Source organism: Temnothorax americanus, unplaced genomic scaffold (genome assembly GCF_048541705.1).
Source record: "Temnothorax americanus isolate GAGA-0224 unplaced genomic scaffold, ASM4854170v1 Scaffold33, whole genome shotgun sequence".
Taxonomy (NCBI): domain Eukaryota; kingdom Metazoa; phylum Arthropoda; class Insecta; order Hymenoptera; family Formicidae; genus Temnothorax; species Temnothorax americanus.
The window spans coordinates 831,155-850,542 of NW_027509475.1; the positions used below are offsets into that span (position 1 = coordinate 831,155).

General features: G+C 41.8%; 1 protein-coding gene across 1 annotated transcript; it reads left to right on the forward strand.

The window, feature by feature from the left end:
* Positions 1-38: 38 nt before the first annotated feature.
* Apoltp (Apolipoprotein lipid transfer particle) lies at positions 39-19,178 on the forward strand. Its single transcript, XM_077413686.1, has 27 exons — positions 39-366; positions 443-602; positions 1,504-1,548; positions 2,567-3,647; positions 3,801-4,164; positions 4,277-4,586; positions 4,831-5,330; positions 5,409-5,704; positions 5,830-6,340; positions 6,500-6,641; positions 6,725-6,898; positions 7,152-7,697; positions 7,794-8,700; positions 8,876-9,974; positions 10,300-10,590; positions 10,686-10,886; positions 10,976-11,131; positions 11,286-12,425; positions 12,524-12,885; positions 13,103-14,484; positions 14,798-14,982; positions 15,056-15,210; positions 15,656-16,830; positions 16,943-17,154; positions 17,250-18,263; positions 18,341-18,790; positions 18,926-19,178. Exons 2-27 carry the CDS (start codon positions 542-544, stop codon positions 19,010-19,012), a joined length of 12,846 nt encoding a protein of 4,281 aa, XP_077269812.1. The 5' UTR covers positions 39-366; positions 443-541; the 3' UTR covers positions 19,013-19,178.
* Positions 19,179-19,388: the final 210 nt, after the last annotated feature.

A 19,388-nucleotide genomic window follows, 5' to 3' on the forward strand; every position in this document is an offset into this window, starting at 1 on the left:
CGGCCATTCGTCGGTCGACCAGCAACGGAAATACTTATTTAGTCGTAACGCAGTGGACGCCGCACACACTCTCTCTACTCTCTCCACTTCCATCTTCATCACCAATCAAGCCGCCGATCCACACCCCGGGTTTATCGCCCGGGTGGTTATCGCGGATATTTTCGCCGCGGGACAAAGCGCCCAGCCGCCGCGGCAACGTCAGATCTCCATAGATACATCTCTCCAAGTGTGATTTAAGATCTCTTCGAGTGGAACCTTCAAGGATCGAAAGTGACGCGGGAAACTGCAGGAAGAGAAGAATATACAGTGAACGGTGCGCGAGAAAGAGAGGACCGTTTATCGCGAAAGTTCCTCATCCTTCCGGAGGTGCCCCTTTGATATTGTTCGCGTATTGACAGATCCCTATCGATTCGGCGAAATAACGAGACGTATATTTCGATAGACCTACGTCGAGGGATGGAGACCACGCGGTAGGAGCGATCTCGGAGGGTTCGCAAATTCCGGAAGCGACAAGGGGTAGCCCCCTCCCCCCCGGAAAAACATGACCGGCAAGGCGATACTGCTTCTTGCACTCGCGTGCGCGATAACTGCCGCGCGAGGAGGTAATTATCGTTAATTTCCGGTGTGTATATATTTATTACGGCGTCCGGTGTCTCATTAATTTCCTCGTAATCGTTATCGAACGACGGTGTACTTTGCGACGGGACGCAGCATCAGGGTTTCGCCCAGATTCATATTGTAGGAAAATGATCTCGAAGTAACTGGTTTAATTATATTATACGCGTAAAACTTGAGTGACGCGTTAAATTAACGAAAAATAAAAAAATTCTATGTGAATTTATATTGTGACTTATACTACGTTTACGCGAGCGTTACTTCTGTAGTAACTTACGATATATCACTCGTTTACATGGAGTAAATTATCGTAAGTTACTACAAAATCTCGGTTACGCGAAGGAAAATCCCGTTTACGCGAAGGAATTATCGTAAGTTACTGCAGAAGTAACGCTTGCGTAAACGTAGTATTAGGCTCAGTTTCACAAGTGTCGGTTAACTTTGAATCTTAGATTAACTCACTCTTTATCTCTATCTAAGAGGGACATTAGAAGGAGACGAAAAGTGAGTTAATCTAAGATTAAAAGTTAACCGACACTTGTGAAACTGGGCCTTTGGTTTGGAATTATAGCGCTTATAAAAATGTATTAAAAATGTCATTCTTGAATGAACAATCCAATTTTTTAAAACTAAATATTATTAAATATTATTCAAATTTATTTATTATTTGTGATAGAAATTTATTTCTATCACACACAAAGAATTTAAAATTTTTTAATATAATATAATTCCAGCCTTATAGTATAATAATCGACGTGTTATTTTTTGAAAAAATTTATTATAAAATATATTAATATATTAATGTAATATATGTATATATACTAATATATGCGCCAGATGTTTTACACGTGCGTAACATTTTTTTCGATTTTTTTTGTTCCCGCACAGAGATTGCCAAGGACCCAACGCTATGCGGCCGAATAAAGTGCAAGGGTAGGTAATATTTTCATGCAGACATAGTCCAGGCTGCCACAGTTCGACACTCAGCTATCATATTTCCATAGGCTTGAGTTACAAGAGTTTATCCCATGGCGCATCGTTGAAAGAGGAAACGAAGAACCGTTTCATTTTTCTAACGACTCACGCATTTTTTCTGTAAACCGCTAACGTGAAATTATTCTCCGTTGCATTTTTCTCTTCGTGTAAATATCAATAATTTTAAAGAAAGATAATATATTTTGCACTTTAATCCGCGCAAACTGATTGTTTTACGCAAATGAACGTGTTGATAGTATCTTGCTTGCGTTGCTGCGCGCATACAAACAAATTTTCTAATATAAATAATCTATATCATGCAACAATTTATTGATTAATTTATCAAACTAATTATAATTAATTTATCAACTTAATCCGAAATGTTTCTCTTTTTTTCCTTTTATATACAAAGACATATATATTTCTATTTCTTTTTTATTGCTTAAATTTGAATTAATTTCGACGAATATATCGTAGAACTTATGTCTATCGAGGTGAAGGACTCCGACATTTATTTTTGCACACAAACGCGTAGTTGCATAGATAACAGAATACGAGGAATTGATAATGATTAAGAAAACAGATTATTGATAGACACAAAAAATATTTCGAAGCACAAACATTTTACTAACGTCAATCATAGTAAACAACAAATGTTAGCCATAACTTTATCTTCCAGAAATACATATTAATGTTCATTTCTTTATATTCCTTCTCGCATCTTTAATATAGTGTTACTAATGAAATGAATTAAATAGGATGTTCTCGCTAATGTATATATGTTCTGAAGTAAAAAAATCACGAAATTGGAAAATAGCGAAAAAAACTTCACTCTTTTCTTTAATTTCTCTGTAGAAAAAATAAATTTTAAATTATGTTAGGAATCTGTTGTTTCGAAATAATATACATAAAATTGAAAATGTTCTGTAATTATAAATGAACAATATTATAAACACGATGTGTCCGTCCCTTTCAGTTCCGTTGGAGAGAAAATTCAAATATCACGAAGATATCCATTACGTGTACATATATTCCGCGGATGTGAGCACGAATCTGGGCTATCACCTGCTGTCCCATCATTCGAGAAACGATTCGGCTCTGCACATCGACGCCACCCTGTCCGTGCACTTCGACAACCCCTGCGAGGGCACCCTGAGAATTCTGAACGCCAGCATCAGCCACGATCGTAGCGCGTACAACCCCGAGTTCCCGGATCGCGCCGGCTCCGAGTTCAAGGCCAACCTCGAGCGTCACGCGCTGAGGTTCACCTTCGACGACGGTCTGATCCACGAGCTGTGCCCGGATCGGCGCGAGCCGGTTTGGGCGTTAAACATCAAGCGGGGCGTCCTGTCGATGCTGCAAAACAGCATGCGGCGTTTTGACGTGGATTATCGCGGCGACGAGGTGGACGTTCACGGCGCTTGCGACACCCACTACCGCTTGTACGAGGCCAAGAAGACCAGCCTGATCGTGAAGAAGAGCAAGCACTTGGCCGACTGCCGGAACGGGCCCAAGTACTTCTCCGTCGTGCAGTCGAATCCCTATAGAAGTCCGCGAAAGCAGCATCGCCAGCACGGATTGTTCAAGTCGCACAGCGACTGCGAGATCACGATCGATCATAACATCTACGAGAGGGTGGTCTGCGAGGAGGTACGACTGCTGCAGCCGCTCTCCAACGGCGACAAAGCCGGTGCCAAAACCGAGTCTCGAACGGTCCTTCAGCTGGTTCAGGAAAGCACGAGTTCCGTCCACGGATTCGAGGAGGATGAAGACGACGATGATGACGGAAGAGACGAGGATAATTTCGTGCGACGTACACCTCGCGTCAAGAGAACCACGTTGCTGTACGATCACGCGAAGACCCTGAAGACTATGCACGGTGAGCTGCGAACCTCCAGAGACTTGCTGAAGACTATGTGCAGACTTGGAAACGCCGAAGAGTTGCAGCAGAGATTCTCCGAAGTATTCACTAATTTCGTCCATTCGGCACGCTTCTTGGATTATCCCTTGTTGTCGCAGCTATTTAGCAGAGCTAACAGCATTTGCAAAAACGGGAAGTACGTAACTGCCGTGTTTTTATATAGATGTAACATTTTTCTTATTAACAAAAAAGTCGAAGGATTAATAATTAAAAAAATAAAATAAAATGTGACAAATTTATTTTATTCAATGCAATTTAACAACATTTATCTTCTTCTTTTATTCAACAGGAAACACATTGTCGCGGCACTGCCACATTTAAATAGCAACGCCGCAGTGAACGTAATGAATGACCTGATAATCAAGAAATACGTTAATCAGATGACCGTCAATAATTGGATCGTCACTTTCGCTCTGTTTCCACAACCGGATCGCAACACTATCAAAGCTCTTTCCAAGCTACTGGAGTTCCAGTCTCAAATTCCCCACGTCCAGTTTATCCTCAGCTATTCGACTATCATTTATACGTATTGCAGAAATAACGACGCTGACTGCAGTAATTTGGAAGAGGTGAACGTGTTTTTGTCGCATCTTGAACAGAAAATTTCGCAAGGCTGCGAGCCCCGTTTTCATCATTCTCTTTCGACGAAAGAAGTAAGATATTTATCAGTTTCTTTTTACTATCTGCAGTAAAATAAAAGATAAAACGTGCGTAGAAGCGTGTGAGAAATAAAAACAATTTTTAATGTACCTAATTTAATTGCAGACGCTGGAAGCTCTAAAAGCTGTCGGCAATATGGGACTCGAAACGAAGGACTTGCAAAGGGAACTGAAGAAATGCATAGACGACACTGGTGGTTTCTTACCCATGGAAGTTCGCATTGCCGCCGTCGATGCTCACCGTAGGCTGCCGTCCTGCGAAGAGACTCGGGACGAATTCCTCCTTGATTATTACCGCAACACGACGTTAGACACGGAGATCCGTATAGCTTCTTACTTACAGGTGATGCGTTGCCCCGATTATAACGTTATCAAGACTATCAAGCACACTCTCAAAATAGAAGAAGTCAACCAAGGTTCGTTGCACTTTCACAGTTAAACATTTAAATCTTTATTACAGCATTCTGCATCCAAAGATCGAGAACGATGTTCAATTCGAGTGTTTTAAAAAATTTATAGATATTTAATATGCGTATTTTTTCAAAACAGTTTTAATTATGAAGTACTCTAAAGCAATCTTGATTTATTCTCGCTTCTAGTTTTTAACGCAAAGAAATGACTTTTTTCTAATTTATAATTATTTTCCCTATTTATTTACAGTCGGTTCTTTCGTATGGAGCCACTTGACGAATCTGTATAATTCTGCCTCGCCTACCAGAGTCGAGATCCAAAGTCTGCTGACGGATCGGGACATCGGCAACAAGTTCAACAGTGATATCAGAAAGTTCTCGCGCAGTTACGAGAGCTCCTTCTTCTCCGAAGAATATGACGTTGGCGTGAATTATCAGACGAATTTGATCTTCTCACCGAAGTCATACGTGCCGCGATCGCTCACTTTCAACGTGACCACCGATTTCCTCGGGCAGTCCGTGAATCTGTTCGAAATCACAGCGCGAATGGAGGGCCTCGAATATTACGCGGAGAATCTCTTCGGTCCGGATGGCATCTACAGTAACGAACGAATTTCGAATCATCTCCAGAATTTCCTCAGACGTTTCAGATCGGCACCGGAGAATGAGAATTATTGGAACGGTGTGAAACGATTGCCTAATATTATCGACAATAATTTCGATCATCCGAAGATAAGTCTCGGTTACAAGGTAATAGAAAAGTAAATAAAATAAAAATACATCCTATATAATTGTAATAATATTACGGTGTCTTGTTTATTGCGAAAGGTATTCGGGAACGAGTTGATGTTTACGATGCTGGACGGCGACAAGCAAGTGAGGGCTGCAATAGCGAATTTCAATCCCTGGCAGAGGATAAAGGAGTTCCTGGCTATGCAGGAAATTCTCTACGAAAGGACTGGGATGTTCTTGGATTCTTCATACGTAGTACCGATGGGATCCGGACTGCCAATTCGTTTAGATCTCGCCGGTTCCGCGGCTTGCTACTTTAAGATCTCAAAAATGCTCAACGACGCTCGACTATCCGATAAGAAATTTCAACTCGCTGCCAATATTGCTTCCAGGTTTGTACTCTTTCTGTATGAATGTGTGTATGTCATCTTTAATATTTTCGAAAATTATAAAAAATTCTAAGTTTGTCTACAATTATCTATCTTAGTTTTCTATCTTTATATATATTTTTTTACAGTATGAGTATTGATATGATGAACACAATGACGGTGGACGCTTTTTACAAATCCGCCGGGCTCAAGCTGCGAACGAACCTTTACTCCTCCGGAACTATGCAACTTCATCTGAATATAAACAACACCCGTTTAGTGCACGTCAGTCTGGGTTTACCGAACCGCAAGATCGAAGTATTCTCGCTAGTCTCGGACGTCTCTCTCATCAAGATTAACGGTGGCGAGGTCCAGGAGAGACCGTTGGGTGTCCTGGTAGCCGATCAGAATCAGAAGAACTCGCGACACCTTGCAGTCGTGCCCAAGAATATTATTAGCAACACTACCTGCACTTGGGCCGCCTTGGACAGATTGATAGGCTTAAAGATGTGCACCGATTATCAATTTACAAACGTGACTAAGGATCCTGGTGCACCCTATTTTGTTTTAGACGGTCTCACGCTCTTCAAAGTCTCCTTGCTCAAAGCCGATCCAACCGCCAAGAATTACGTGTTGGAATACAGTTGGAATAAGACTCAGGTATAATCAGAACCACGAATCATTTTTTATATAATACTTTCGTATAAATTATTTTCGATAATAATTGTGATAAGTAAATGACGATATTAATATATTCAATGAGAATTATAGTAAAATTGTGAAAGCGACAGATATTCTTTATAACTAATTTTCTTCCAGGAGTTTAGCACGTTTAAGTTGATGTTTGACACGCCTGGCTCGCAGGTGAACAGGGAAATAAGCGCTGTTGTCACTTTTGACACAATAAATAATAACGTTACTGCTCTATTTCATTCGGCTGGTAATTCCCTAATTGCTAAAGGTTAGTGTTTTCTAAATTTATATCTAGTTTTCTCTAATAGCGACGATTGACGAAGATATTATAATAATGTCTATACGGTTCAGGTACATATAAACGTTCCGAAGATGAGATTTTTATAGACATTGGTTTTGATATTAATGGCACAAAGCACTTAGATGCCAGCTTGGGTTACACGAGAAAAAGGTTCAATCACGGTTATACCTATCATCCTGTAGCCCATTTAACTATCAATAGCGAACGCGTCGCTGCCATTTCAGGTATTTCGTCGCTCACAGTTGCATTTATAATCAAGCAATTACCATTTTATACTTACAATCAGTTAATTCTTTCGAATATTTTTTTTTAGAAAAATAATATAATGTTTTTTTTCTAATTATTTTTAAACTTTTAAAGCGTTTAAAAATCCAATTAGTTATCATAATAATATATATAATAATGTATTATAATTATATTAATAAAAGAACTAAAAAAAGTTGAGAGATGGAATACTAAAAAAGTTAAAATTGCCAGGTGTTATTAGAAACGCACAGAAGAACAACGTCTCTCAGTTTGATATAGATCTGACCTTTCAAACGAAGCGAGTCTGGAGCAAATTGGTCGGCTACATTGTCCGGCGGAATATCAGTCTGGCCGGCGATTTTCAGCTTGACTATCAGTTGCAACGTATGCCGAGGAAAGAGACCCTCCACTTGGAGGTTTCGCTGTCCAATCGCTCGTCGAAGACGCTAACGTACAAGGCCGCCGAAATGAAATTGCACTCCACCGCCTATCCGCAACTCAACGTTGTAATAAGCGCCTGGTACCAGCAAGCTCTCGGCCACTTGGAGCTCCACGCCGAGATAAATTCCAATCCGCATCTTAAGGACGACAGGCACAAGCTAACGGCGCAACTCATTATCTCCTACTCGAAGATGTACTTTCAGAACCAAGGCACGAAAGTGACCGCGTTGATAGCCGTTACCAAACCTATTCAGAACTTGGATCTCAAGATGGGAGTCAATCACTACGTCCTTGGCGCCGAATCGAAGACTAGTTTCCTCATAGGTTACGCGCCAGGTAACATGCAAATTTCACAATTGTTCATATTTGTAAATGAATTTTATTTGGCTATAGGAAAAATCTAGAAATTCTGTATTTAATCCTGTTTTACAGGCAAGGAGATCAGTTTGATCGTTAACATCATCATGCCGCGCGGTTTGTTATTCTCTATGGAAGGTCATACGAATCTGACGATCCCAAACTTCAATTCGATGCTGATCGACGCGCGTATCAACGAGCGTTCGCAGAATGAGTACGACCTGGAGTTCTCCGGAACGTGGTTCAGCGGTCACAACATGACCGCGCGCGGCGCTTATTCCGACCGATCGTCGGCCGTCATCGTCAATCATCACTTGAAAATGATCTTAAAATCGCCGAGCTTTATCAGTCCGATTCTGCTCAATTGCCAGTTGTATCAAAATCACAGCGACCTTAAAGTCGGCCTGTACGTCGAGCAGCTGGACTACGACAAGTACGCCTTTGTGCTGAATCACACGGTGGTGTCGGCGACCAGCCTGATGTCTTACGTAGAAGCGAGATACCACGGCAACGTGTACTCGGCGATGACGAACGTCGACACCACGCGAGAGATTCGCGTGGAGCTACACCTGGACAAGTGGCGGGACGTGCATCTGACCCTGAACGGTATCAACGAGGAAGGCCGGAAAGAGCTTGCGGCGGAAATCAAGTGGGACGCTAATAGAGATCCCGCCTTGAAGCTGGGCACAATGGTGCAGTTAAATAGGGTGTATCTGATGAACGCGACTTCTCCCGGGATCAAACGGAGCGCGATGGTAATGCTGACCTATCCGGGTCGACTAGTTACCGGCTCTTGTGACTTGATCGCACGTAGTCCACAAAATTATCTGGTGGACATTATTCTGGACTGGGGTCCGGAGAGCGTGATCAAGGCGTCAATCGGCACGGACTATGCCGTGCGACCGGAAATAACTACTGTCAAATTGGAATCGCAGCTGTTAACGCCTTTTGAAAATTGGAAGAAGACTGCCTTAAACGCGAAGTAAGCACGCATCCGGTATATGAATTATTTATGCATGCGTCAATAGAATATTTAAAACGCTGTTACATTAAAAATAATTAAAAATGTAACAAAGTTAATTATAATGATAAAATTATTAATTCTAATAAGATGTTATCAAAAATATATTTTGATTCTATTTTTGCTCTCTTTCCAGATACTTGCAACTGCCAGACAAGATTCTAGCTAGCAGCAGCGTTCACTGGAAGGACTCCCAGCATATGATGGCGGAGTTCTACGCTAGTGTGAGCGAGGTCAAGGATCTGAAAGAGTGGACAGCGAACTGTGGCTTGATCAGCACCGTGCATTCCAACTCATGGGTGACTGTGAATGTCACACACAAGGTACTACGCTCGCAAACGGCGGACACACACATGCTGATCAAGTACAACCCCGACAATACGATCGATGCGCGCAGTGTTTGGCACCTGGACAAGCAATCGGACGACGTGTTCAACTTGACCGGCAATTTGCATTTGCATTCGCCTCTGATGAACTATCGGAAAAGCGAGCTCAAGTGCCAGCTGCGTCTCATGACCAGCTGGAAGTTCTACGGCGCGGCCAATCTTGACCTGGATAAACGCAAATACACCGGTCAACTAATCGGCAACCTCGTACACTGGAAAGAGTCCAAGGTGGAGTTTAACGTTACCACGCCATTGGAGAAGTTTGCCTTTGTTCGTGGCAGGTTCGGTCTGTCGGAGAGCAATCATCATGTCGTGGCAGAAGTTGTCACCCCGAACGGTCCTCTGGGCGTTGAGGGATTGTGCCAAGTCTTTACCGCCACTTATGATTTCAACGTCAAGCTCATGCTGGCGACGCCCCTCGAGGTGTTACAGAAGGCGTTGATGGTGGTCAAGCTGAATAGACGCGAGGCCGACTTCAGGGTCGGTTATAACAACATCACAGCGGGCTTCCTCGGCACTTGGCACTATAACAACATCACCGATTTCGATTATAGCTACATAGTGTTCACGCCTCTCGAGGGTCTGCAAGAGTGCGGCGTGATTACAAAGTTGATCGTGACGTATACAGAACTCGAGCAAATGTTGAACGTAGACACGGAATTCTCAGTGAGACTGGCAGATACCAAATTCGGCGTCAAGGCTATGGGTGGACCGAAACCACCACCCGTTAAAATTCCGCTGAAACCGGGGATTAGAAGTTCCACGATGAACGATTTTGAGTCGGAGGAAGAAGAGGAAGAAGAGGAGGAAGAGGATGAGGATGCTCTCTATTGGCGAGGGGAATTGCAGGTAATTGTAATTCAAATAACTAAACTATGATTCAAAAAACTTTATTATAAAAATATGATTTCAAGGATTTAAAATTTAAATTAGAGAATTATATATATATATATATATATAAAATTTAAATTATATAATTAAATTATAAAGTTTAAATACTATTAATTAAAATTTTGAATATTAATTTATAATTACGAGAGAAATTAACATAAATTAATTAAAAATTAGAAGAATATTGTAATATTTATTTTCTTAAAATAGTAGTATAATTATTATTTTAATATTATATAATTAATAATTATTAAATGTAACGTAAATATTTATTTATTTGTAGATCTGGCTTGCAATAATCCCGAATATATTGGCAGAGCTAGATATCGATACTGAAGGTTATACCTATAAAATATTAGGTCAAGTACAATTGCCACCCGAAAAAATCGTCATAGACGACAGCTTTACCATGGAAGATGTTTTTCATATAAAGAATGATCTACATATTGATATATCGTTCGGCAAAATTAGAGAAATAACATCATTATACGCATTTATCATCGATATGGAGAATCTCTCCTACCTCATGGACATGGACATAAATATCAAGAAAAAAGATACTACGTGGCTCGAGGTAATATTTTTAATTTGACGTATTATTTTATATTCTTATAACTGACAATATACTATCGAAATGAAAATCTGTTAAGCACATAAAATTTTACACAGACTGGATTTCACGGCAATTATACATATCGAATCATTAAGAATGGAAAGGCGCATTTGGTAAAATTCGACATAAAGACACCTTTAGAATTTCTCAAAACCTTCCGTGTTAACGCAACCTACGACATCGAGGGCCTTCTTCACAAAAGTACACTTGCGATTCGTGGAGACAAATTGATCTTGGATGTGCTTGGAAGTGCAAGAGTGAGTTTGCACAATTTTTGAAATTTATAAATAAATATTTGCATAAAAAAGCTGTCAAAATAAAAAATTTTGATTTCTTTTTCGCGTAGTTAGAACACGCTTTGCTGGACATGATGCTTTCGGGTGCGATCGATTCGCCCGTTATAAAAATACCGCAAACATCAATTGCTGTAAAAAAAGATTTCACCGGAGATAGGAAGGAAATTAAGTTCAACGCAAGGATGGAAGAGCCAGTATCAAAACATGTAAGGCATCGATATTTATTTGTAATCTCAAGTAATCTGTATCTGATCAAAGTACAAGTATAATAATTATTTTTCGTCAATTTTGTGGTTGATTTGATTTTTATATTGATTAAATTAATTAAATAGATTTAAATCCAAGCCGTTATCTTTTTAGATATCTTTTGAGTCCGCCTGGCAAGTAGAACATGAGTATCATCTCGTGAAAGCTTCCGCAAAGCTGGAAAGCTGGATAAAAGCTTTAAAATCATTGGAGACTAACATCCTCTACAGCAACGCGATTCACGTAAACAATACCGCCGAGTTAAACGTGCACGTAACGCATCTCGGCGATCAAGAGTATCAGCTGATTGGAAATTTAAACAACGACAAGATCAGCGCCGATTTATACACGCCGTTGTCGCAAAGACCCCATTTCCAGTTTCACGGTGACTTGAGACAGATCAACGAATCGTTGTACGACATCAGGGGAGAGCTGAAGAACGAACTGCAAGCGAAATCTTACGACGTCAGCTCTGTCATCCTCCTGCATGACACTCTCTCTTCGATAGATGTAAAGGCCGAGCCGAAGAGCGCGAACACCGAGCCACTCGTTTTGCGGCTGAGAAGAAAGAAATTCGGTCTCCTACTGGATGTCGATGGCGGATCATTCAATGGTTCCCTCGACGCAAACGTGCTCAACAATCTGAATTGGGACGTGAGAGCCCGCACGGATATCCAACAGGCTGGTAAAGTGAATACTTTTCAGCTGAGTACCTTTATGAACGTGCAAGTGAACGGCAATACCACTCTATATATTCACACCGAGACACCCTGGAACGACAGCAGGATCCTGACGGTGAAAGGCAACTTGATGCTGACCAACACGAGCGGTGACGTCCGGCTGGACCATCGACTGAACGACGATCGATGTCACGCAACTACGAGATGGAAATTGAACTACATGGAGGACATGTTCGTGAAATTAATCACGGGATACGACACCACGGACCTGGGCAAGAAGGAGCTGTCCACTCACGTGTTCTTCAAGAACCCCGGCCGATTGTACAGGAACATCGACGTGGGTTTCGATCTGGACATCGATCGAAAGGCTTGGGAGTTTGAGACCAACGCGACCATTGGTTTCCGCAATCAGCAGAACATTGACGCGGTGTTTGTCGTAAAGCTGCCACCCCCGAACAATGACGATCATCGATTTCTGATCAGCTATCACACTAACAAGCAGAATCAGGATATTTCTTACGTGGTGGGCTACAACGCCGTTAGAGCGAAGAGCAATTACGCTTCGGACGGATCGGTTTGTATTTCTTTAATATTAATAAGAAATGAGAGAGAGAGAGAGAGAAATTAATACGCGATAGTACGAACTTGAATAAGTTGAATGTAAAATTTCAGATTCGAATGGCTACGCGCGACATTAACGGACACTTCCGGCTATCTTGGGGATTGTTGCCCATGCAATCCCTCAACAATCTCTTTAACATCACTTTTGACAAGAAGGAAATCGAGCTCAAATATTCTCTATACACGCCTCTGTTCGTCGAAGAGGAAACGGTGGTGCTCCTCTGCAATTACGACGCTAATTCCAATGAGACAAATTTAATTAACGCCGATCTTTTTTATCCTTCAAGACGGCAGGTTGGAACTGCAAGAATATCTTACCAAAGTCTGAATAACGTTAACGGAACCGTTAACGCGACAATATCTATGCAGCAGTTGGCATACGTTGGCTGCAATTTTGTTATACTTACCACTCTGTAAGTGAATTTACTACATGATAAGAGAAATTACAGAGAAAAGCATTAATTTTTTTCGCATAATGTTAAAAATCAAAACTTTAATATTAATTATCAATTCTTTCAAGAATTTAATTGATCAAATGTGTGATATTCTAAAAAAATATTTGTATAATCTTTTAAGGGTATTTCTTTTATTTTCTTAATTTATCTAAATTATTTCTTTTCCTATCCACAGAAAACAGAATAAGAGATTCGTCGAGTTCTTCTGGCCTAACAACACGGGTTTGCTGAATTCCGATTACAATTACCATAGCGAGCGATTGGATTCGAATCTGGACGGCATTTTGCACATAGAAGTCCCTCTGAACGCTCGTCACATCGGTATTCTGAACTACGGCTACAAGAAACGCCCGCAAGTCACCACTGGCCATTCGACCTTGACATATAACGACCAGAAGATGTTTCACGCTCAATATAATTCAAAGAGCGAGTCCCGCGCCGGTTTCGACAAGGATCGCATTCAGATCACGGTGGAGAACATTTATAAGCCCATAGGCGTTGTCTACGTGAACCAGTACGAGTACAGTGGTGGAAACGAGGGTACCAACTATCCCACTGTCGAGTTCAAACAGGTGAACGTCTACCGACTGGACAACAGCTCGGCGTTCAACATCGCCGGCGAGTCCAGAATCCGGACTACCCACACCGGCCAGAACATTCATCTGAAGGCGATGCACTTAAACAAGACGATCCAGTTGAAGACAGACTATGAGGTTCTGTCCGGCGAGTTTGACCAGAACACCTGGCTGAGCCTGGCTGAGGACGCCTGGGTGTCCTATCACGTGAACATCCTGAACAAGACTACCGAAGATGTGGACAATCAGTTCCTTAGCCTCAGTTTCTCCTATCCACGACGAAACTTCACCCTGGGCGGCTCCTACAGGATCACCACCGACGAGGTGAACTCCGAGGCTAATTTACAATGGGAACGCGACGACGAGAAGTCGAGGAACGTTGGTGCGGCTTTCGATTGGCTGAACATCACCGACACGTCGATGGAGAGTCAACAGCAAGCCGTGTTGAGTTTTCATCATCCAACCTTCGAGAAGAATGTTACGATGAAGGGTGTATTAATGAGAAGAGACCACAGGGATCTGTTAAACGTTGTTTTTACTACGGATTATTCCAACAATGAGGACAAATTGTTAACGTTGTCCGCATTGCTGAGGGACGAAAGCGACGAATCGAACAGAAAGTATATCTACAAAATAGCCGGCAAACATATCACCACTAAATTGGACCTTGACGTCGAAGGATTCGTTCATAGACGAGAATACATGCTGGTCGAGACGGTGAACCATGCTCGGTACACGCGCGGTTACATGCCGGGTGAAACTGGGGAATTCATCGGTCGGATTGACCGGAGATCGAGGGAAATAATCTACCAACGAGTGAACAATGACGAGGTCAAATATTTCGCGATCGGCTATTATCCTACGCCTTCTCAGTACATTGTAAATGGTAGCGTTATTAATACACCGGAACTTAACGCCACCGGCAAGTTCTTCTTGGATCCGGATGAGAAACTCATATGGATGATGATGAATTACACACCCGGTAAATATTACAAGACAGAAACTTTTAATTAACGTTAAAAGTTAGTAAGACTAAAATAAATATTAAAAATATTGAAAAATTAGAAATTTTTAAATATATGTTTTAATTAAATATGTGTCTTTTTTGTGTTTTATTCGATTTTACAAATTTTAAAAAGCTTTTAAACTAGAATAAATTTTATTGATCTTTTTATTGCTTCTGTTTTTCATGTGCGTTATTATTATAGAAATAAAATTGAAAGAATTTCGTCTTCGACTTTTCTTCTATCTTTTCTCACTTGATTTATCTATTTTCAATATTTTTCATTTTGTAGATGCGACAGTGAGCTTAAGAATGCACGGCAGCATTCCGGATGCTCGAAACGCCATGTTTAATATTTATAGAACCTATGATGATGACTTAACAATTTCGGACGTTTCTTTTTACTTGAAGCTAAACCACTCGAGGCTCGTTACTTCAACTTTGCGATGGCGGCCCGAGCTTAAGAGTGATATTATTGTAAGATAATTTATTGAAGATATTCGTTTAATGTAATTCCGATTAACAGTAATTATCTCACGACTGTTGTTAGACCACTATAAAAGCAACCTTCAACGAAATGTGCGAAAGCGTGGACAATGATATCGATTATTGGAAGCAATATATCAAGAGCGAAGTAAGATCTACCATCATGGATGTGTGGGAGGACGCTCAGGAAGAAGTATCAGGATTCGTTGAAGATTGGAAGTAAGTACTAAAAATCTGTATTTAATACTTCTAATATTATCAGATATGTTACGAAAAATATTAAGAGAAACAGATGATATAAATAATATGCACTGTTAAATATGAAGTTTAAAAACCAATGATTTGAGTTGAAAAATAATATTTTGTTATTTTTAACCACCATGTGTGTCAAAATTTATTATTTTAACACAGAACAGTATTATTTTAACTGTATTAGTTTAAATTAACATTGTTTTAGTTAAATTAACGATACATTGAGTAGGAGCAGTGGCGACTTATAGAAATGGTTAAAAATGACTCAAATTGACACTATGAATTTAACAGTGTAATTCGTGTATAATGCATGATAGAAAAAAACTATAAAATAATTATGTACATTATTAAACATTATGTGTAAATTTAGGTACACAACCTATACAATTTTCTTTTTCTCCATTCTTTTCAGTGATTTGAAAATTCTCGAGCGCGACTTTGAAGATCTCAAAGTATATTTGAACGATTCTTATAACGCAAATGATTTTTACATCAAAGACATCGTCGGTTTCGGTATATATGTCATTGACGAATTATCTCTGCGAAGTCACATTGAGTCCCTTCCCAACATCCTGAATGAAATCTGGGAGATAATGGGCGAGTCCGGGGAAGCTTTGCGAAATTCGTTGCTCTGGTTGATCGATACCATCAAGAACGCCTACCATAAAATGTCCGAGATTATGACCGCTGTACTGAGAGGCGACTCATTGTCGCAAGTAGCGAATATAATCGAGAAGCTGATCGAGAAGTACGACAGATTTATCAGGAACCTGCATGTGTCCTTCATCAAGTACATCGAGAATCTCTGGGTTACGATCTTCTCGTCCATCTCAGAGCAATGGTATCGCTTCCTGAAGTTGATGGAACCTCTGTTCATTCGCTTCGTCCATTACGTCGAGACGCTCGTGTGGAAGGCGAGCAAGGAGATGCTGGACTTTTTGTACGACCGGAAGAAAGAAATCATCACGTCGCCGTACTTCGATCGCTTCACTAACTTCACCCACGACATCGACAAGGTCTACCGCGACATCAAGGCGAATGATATAGTGACCAACATGCACAAATACTCGGGTCTGATGATAGAGTTCGTGAAGGAGCGCTACTTCGCCTTCGTGCCGTTCGGCAAGGAGCTCAAGGACGTCGTGGACGAGATCGTGTCGGAGCTGAAGGAACTTCGAAAATTGCCGTCGGTCAACTACGCCGTGGACAAGCTCGAGCAGCTGTACGACAGAATCAACTATTTCTGCGAGTACTTCGAAGTCAGGCTCAAGATAGAGGGTTTCATCCGGCTGGTGCACTCCAAGATGATGGACATCAGTCAGACGGCGCTGCAGGCCGAGAGCCGCTACAGAGAAGCCAAGACCATGTTCATCTTCGATCCTAATGAGGGTCTGATGTGCCTGGAGCAGAAACTGCCCATGTCCTGGCACGCTTTCAATCAAACGCCCGAATTCCACGAGATACCGGAGATCAGAGCGATCTCGGACATCAGGACGTACTTTGTCACCTCAAATACTACCTTCTGGAGCCTTTATTATCAGTACAAGCCATACTCGGAGCTGTCAAACTGGTTACCGCCATTCAAAGGTTCGTCTCGCAGTCACAAAAATTTAACAATATTTAGTTTAGTCCAATAGACTTCGAATTTTGACCGAATAGATAATAAACTACGATTAACAAACAATTCGTACTGTTTTAGCGCAAGCCATGATCATCGGCTCCCAGCATTATATTACTTTTGACGGACGTTACTTCGACTTCGCCGGAAATTGTACCTATTTATTGGCGAAGGATTTCGTGCGCGACACTTTCGCAGTTTTGGTGAAGTATGATCAACAAGCGGAGGAAATCACCCACAAGATCATAGTCCTAATCGGAAGCAACGCTATCGAGTTGGACCTCTTCAATGATGTCAGTAGAATTTATTATTGCACAATAAAAATTAAATTAAAAATAGCAAAATCAATTATTAACAGTAGTTACATTAAATGCTATGCGTTATCCAGACAATGAAGCTGATCTCTCAGAAATCAACGGACATCACGAGCAATCTGCAGCTGCCGATCGAGTTGGACAACGACACGTATGTTTACCAAGTGGAGAACGTGGTGATGGTCGAGCGCAAGCACAACCAGTTTCGACTGGAGTGTAATCTCAAGTTCAACCTATGCACTTTGGAATTATCAGGCTGGTATTACGGGAAGACGGCTGGTCTCCTCGGCACGATGAGCAACGAGCAGTTTGACGACATCCTAGGCTCTAACAAGTTGTTCCTAAAGGACACCGGCAGCTTCGCTCATAGCTGGTCGATCGGGGAAAACTGCGCCGATTCGACGAATCACGCCGGTAAGGTTCAACAGCAGGACGACATGGTGGCCACGTTCTGCGACGAGCTGTTCGTGAACAAGAGCTCGGAGTTCGGCGTCTGTTTCGGCGTGATCGACCCAGCCGAGTACGCTGAGATGTGTCTGAACAGTCTCACTGAGGCCGAGGTGTGCACGGTGGCGGTGTCGTACATGCAGATGTGTCTGTTCCGCGACACTTATCTGCGTATACCCGACCGGTGCACCACGTGCACCATGATGGACGGCAGCCAGGTGGCCGAGGGTCGTTTCAAGCGGCTGGAGGGCGACAAGGTGCCGCGGTCGGCCGACGTAGTGTTCATCGTCGAGGCGAAGAGATGTAATCGCGACATAAAGATGAACAGTAGCATGGAGCTGCTGATCACGCAGCTCGGTAAGGAGTTGAACGACCAAGATCTCACGGGCAACAGATGGTCCTTGGTAGTGTTCGGTGGTGATGGAGTGCACGACAAACCCAGAAGCATCATCCTCGATGGGCAGATCTTCACGAAGAACGTGGCGCGCTTTATCGATTATTTCGACCACGTGCCGATCGGCAGCGGCAGTCAGGACATCTTCGCCGCGATCGGCTTCGCCTCACGGCTCGTTTTCAGGGCTGGCGTGTCAAAGTCCTTCATACTGATGCCGTGCTCGCATTGCGAACCGGAAAACCAAACGGTAATCCTGATTCTTAAGTTTTATAAACTTGAAATAATAACTCTTGAATTCTTGTCCAATTAATTTTTTCACCTCAGCTGGAGTACTCCGTGTTGCATCAAGTACTACTGGAGCACGACATCACTCTGCACATATTGATGCACGGCGACTTCGAATTCGAGAAGGAGAAGATCAGCAAGATTTTCTACGGCTTAGACGCAGCCAAGTCGTACACGAAGAAAGATTCCCGCGTTCTGGTCGGCGACGTGGATCTAAGGAGGCAGGTCAAGCTCGCCAAGACCGTGCTGGGCTACTGCACGCCGCTATCCTTGGAGACGAACGGCACGATATTCAGCGGGGACAAGTTGCGTCTCGAGAAGTCGGCCTCGATCAAGAAGTTCGCGAGCGTTTTCTCGAAGAGAATCGCCCTCACAGCCGAGCCGACCAGGTGTCAGTTCTGCGAGTGCACCGCCGATAATAACGGCGTCACGCAGATGGAATGCATGCCGTGTATATACCCGACGCCTGTGCACGTGGATTACGTGAGCGTATGTACCGTATGATATCAGAAGCACCAAACAAAAAATGTTTAGAAAAATCTAAAAAATATCCTTACGATATCATGCAGGTATTTGTCATTGTCTGCGGTATGTCTAATTGAACGTCCCTTTACTGTATTGCAGGAGACCTTTAATTTCAACGAGTCGCTGTCGATGATGCCGCCGTTGGACGACGCAGATTACGGCCAAATCGATATAGAGGACGACTGAAATATAATTAAGGAAATGCCGTAGCTAGATAATACTAGATGCTAGATAATTCGCTGATATTTTAGCCGTATTTATTTATAATAAACCTTTTAATATAGGTAATATATACCTACCTCCCTTTTCAATTCAAGATTTGTCTTGCAATAAATTGGGACATTGAACCTGACTCGCATTAAAAATATCCATTAAAAGCGTATAAAAAATATGAGCTTGCACAGATCTGCATGCATTATCTCTAAATGATAATTGAAAGTCTGATCTGATATCAAATAGATCCTATAATTCACATTATATGATCGCAATTCTTTTACATATCACAATTACAAGATATATCCGTGGCATATGACAAAAGTCGCATATTTTAATATATAAAATA

Excerpts from the sequence above, each read along its gene's own strand:
- Apoltp (XM_077413686.1), top strand. The coding sequence starts at position 542 with ATGACCGGCAAGGCGATACTGCTTCTTGCACTCGCGTGCGCGATAACT. Across the intron at positions 3,648-3,800 it reads AGCATTTGCAAAAACGGGAA|GAAACACATTGTCGCGGCAC; the intron begins GTACGTAACTGC and ends TTTATTCAACAG. Across the intron at positions 14,485-14,797 it reads GATGATGAATTACACACCCG|ATGCGACAGTGAGCTTAAGA; the intron begins GTAAATATTACA and ends TTCATTTTGTAG.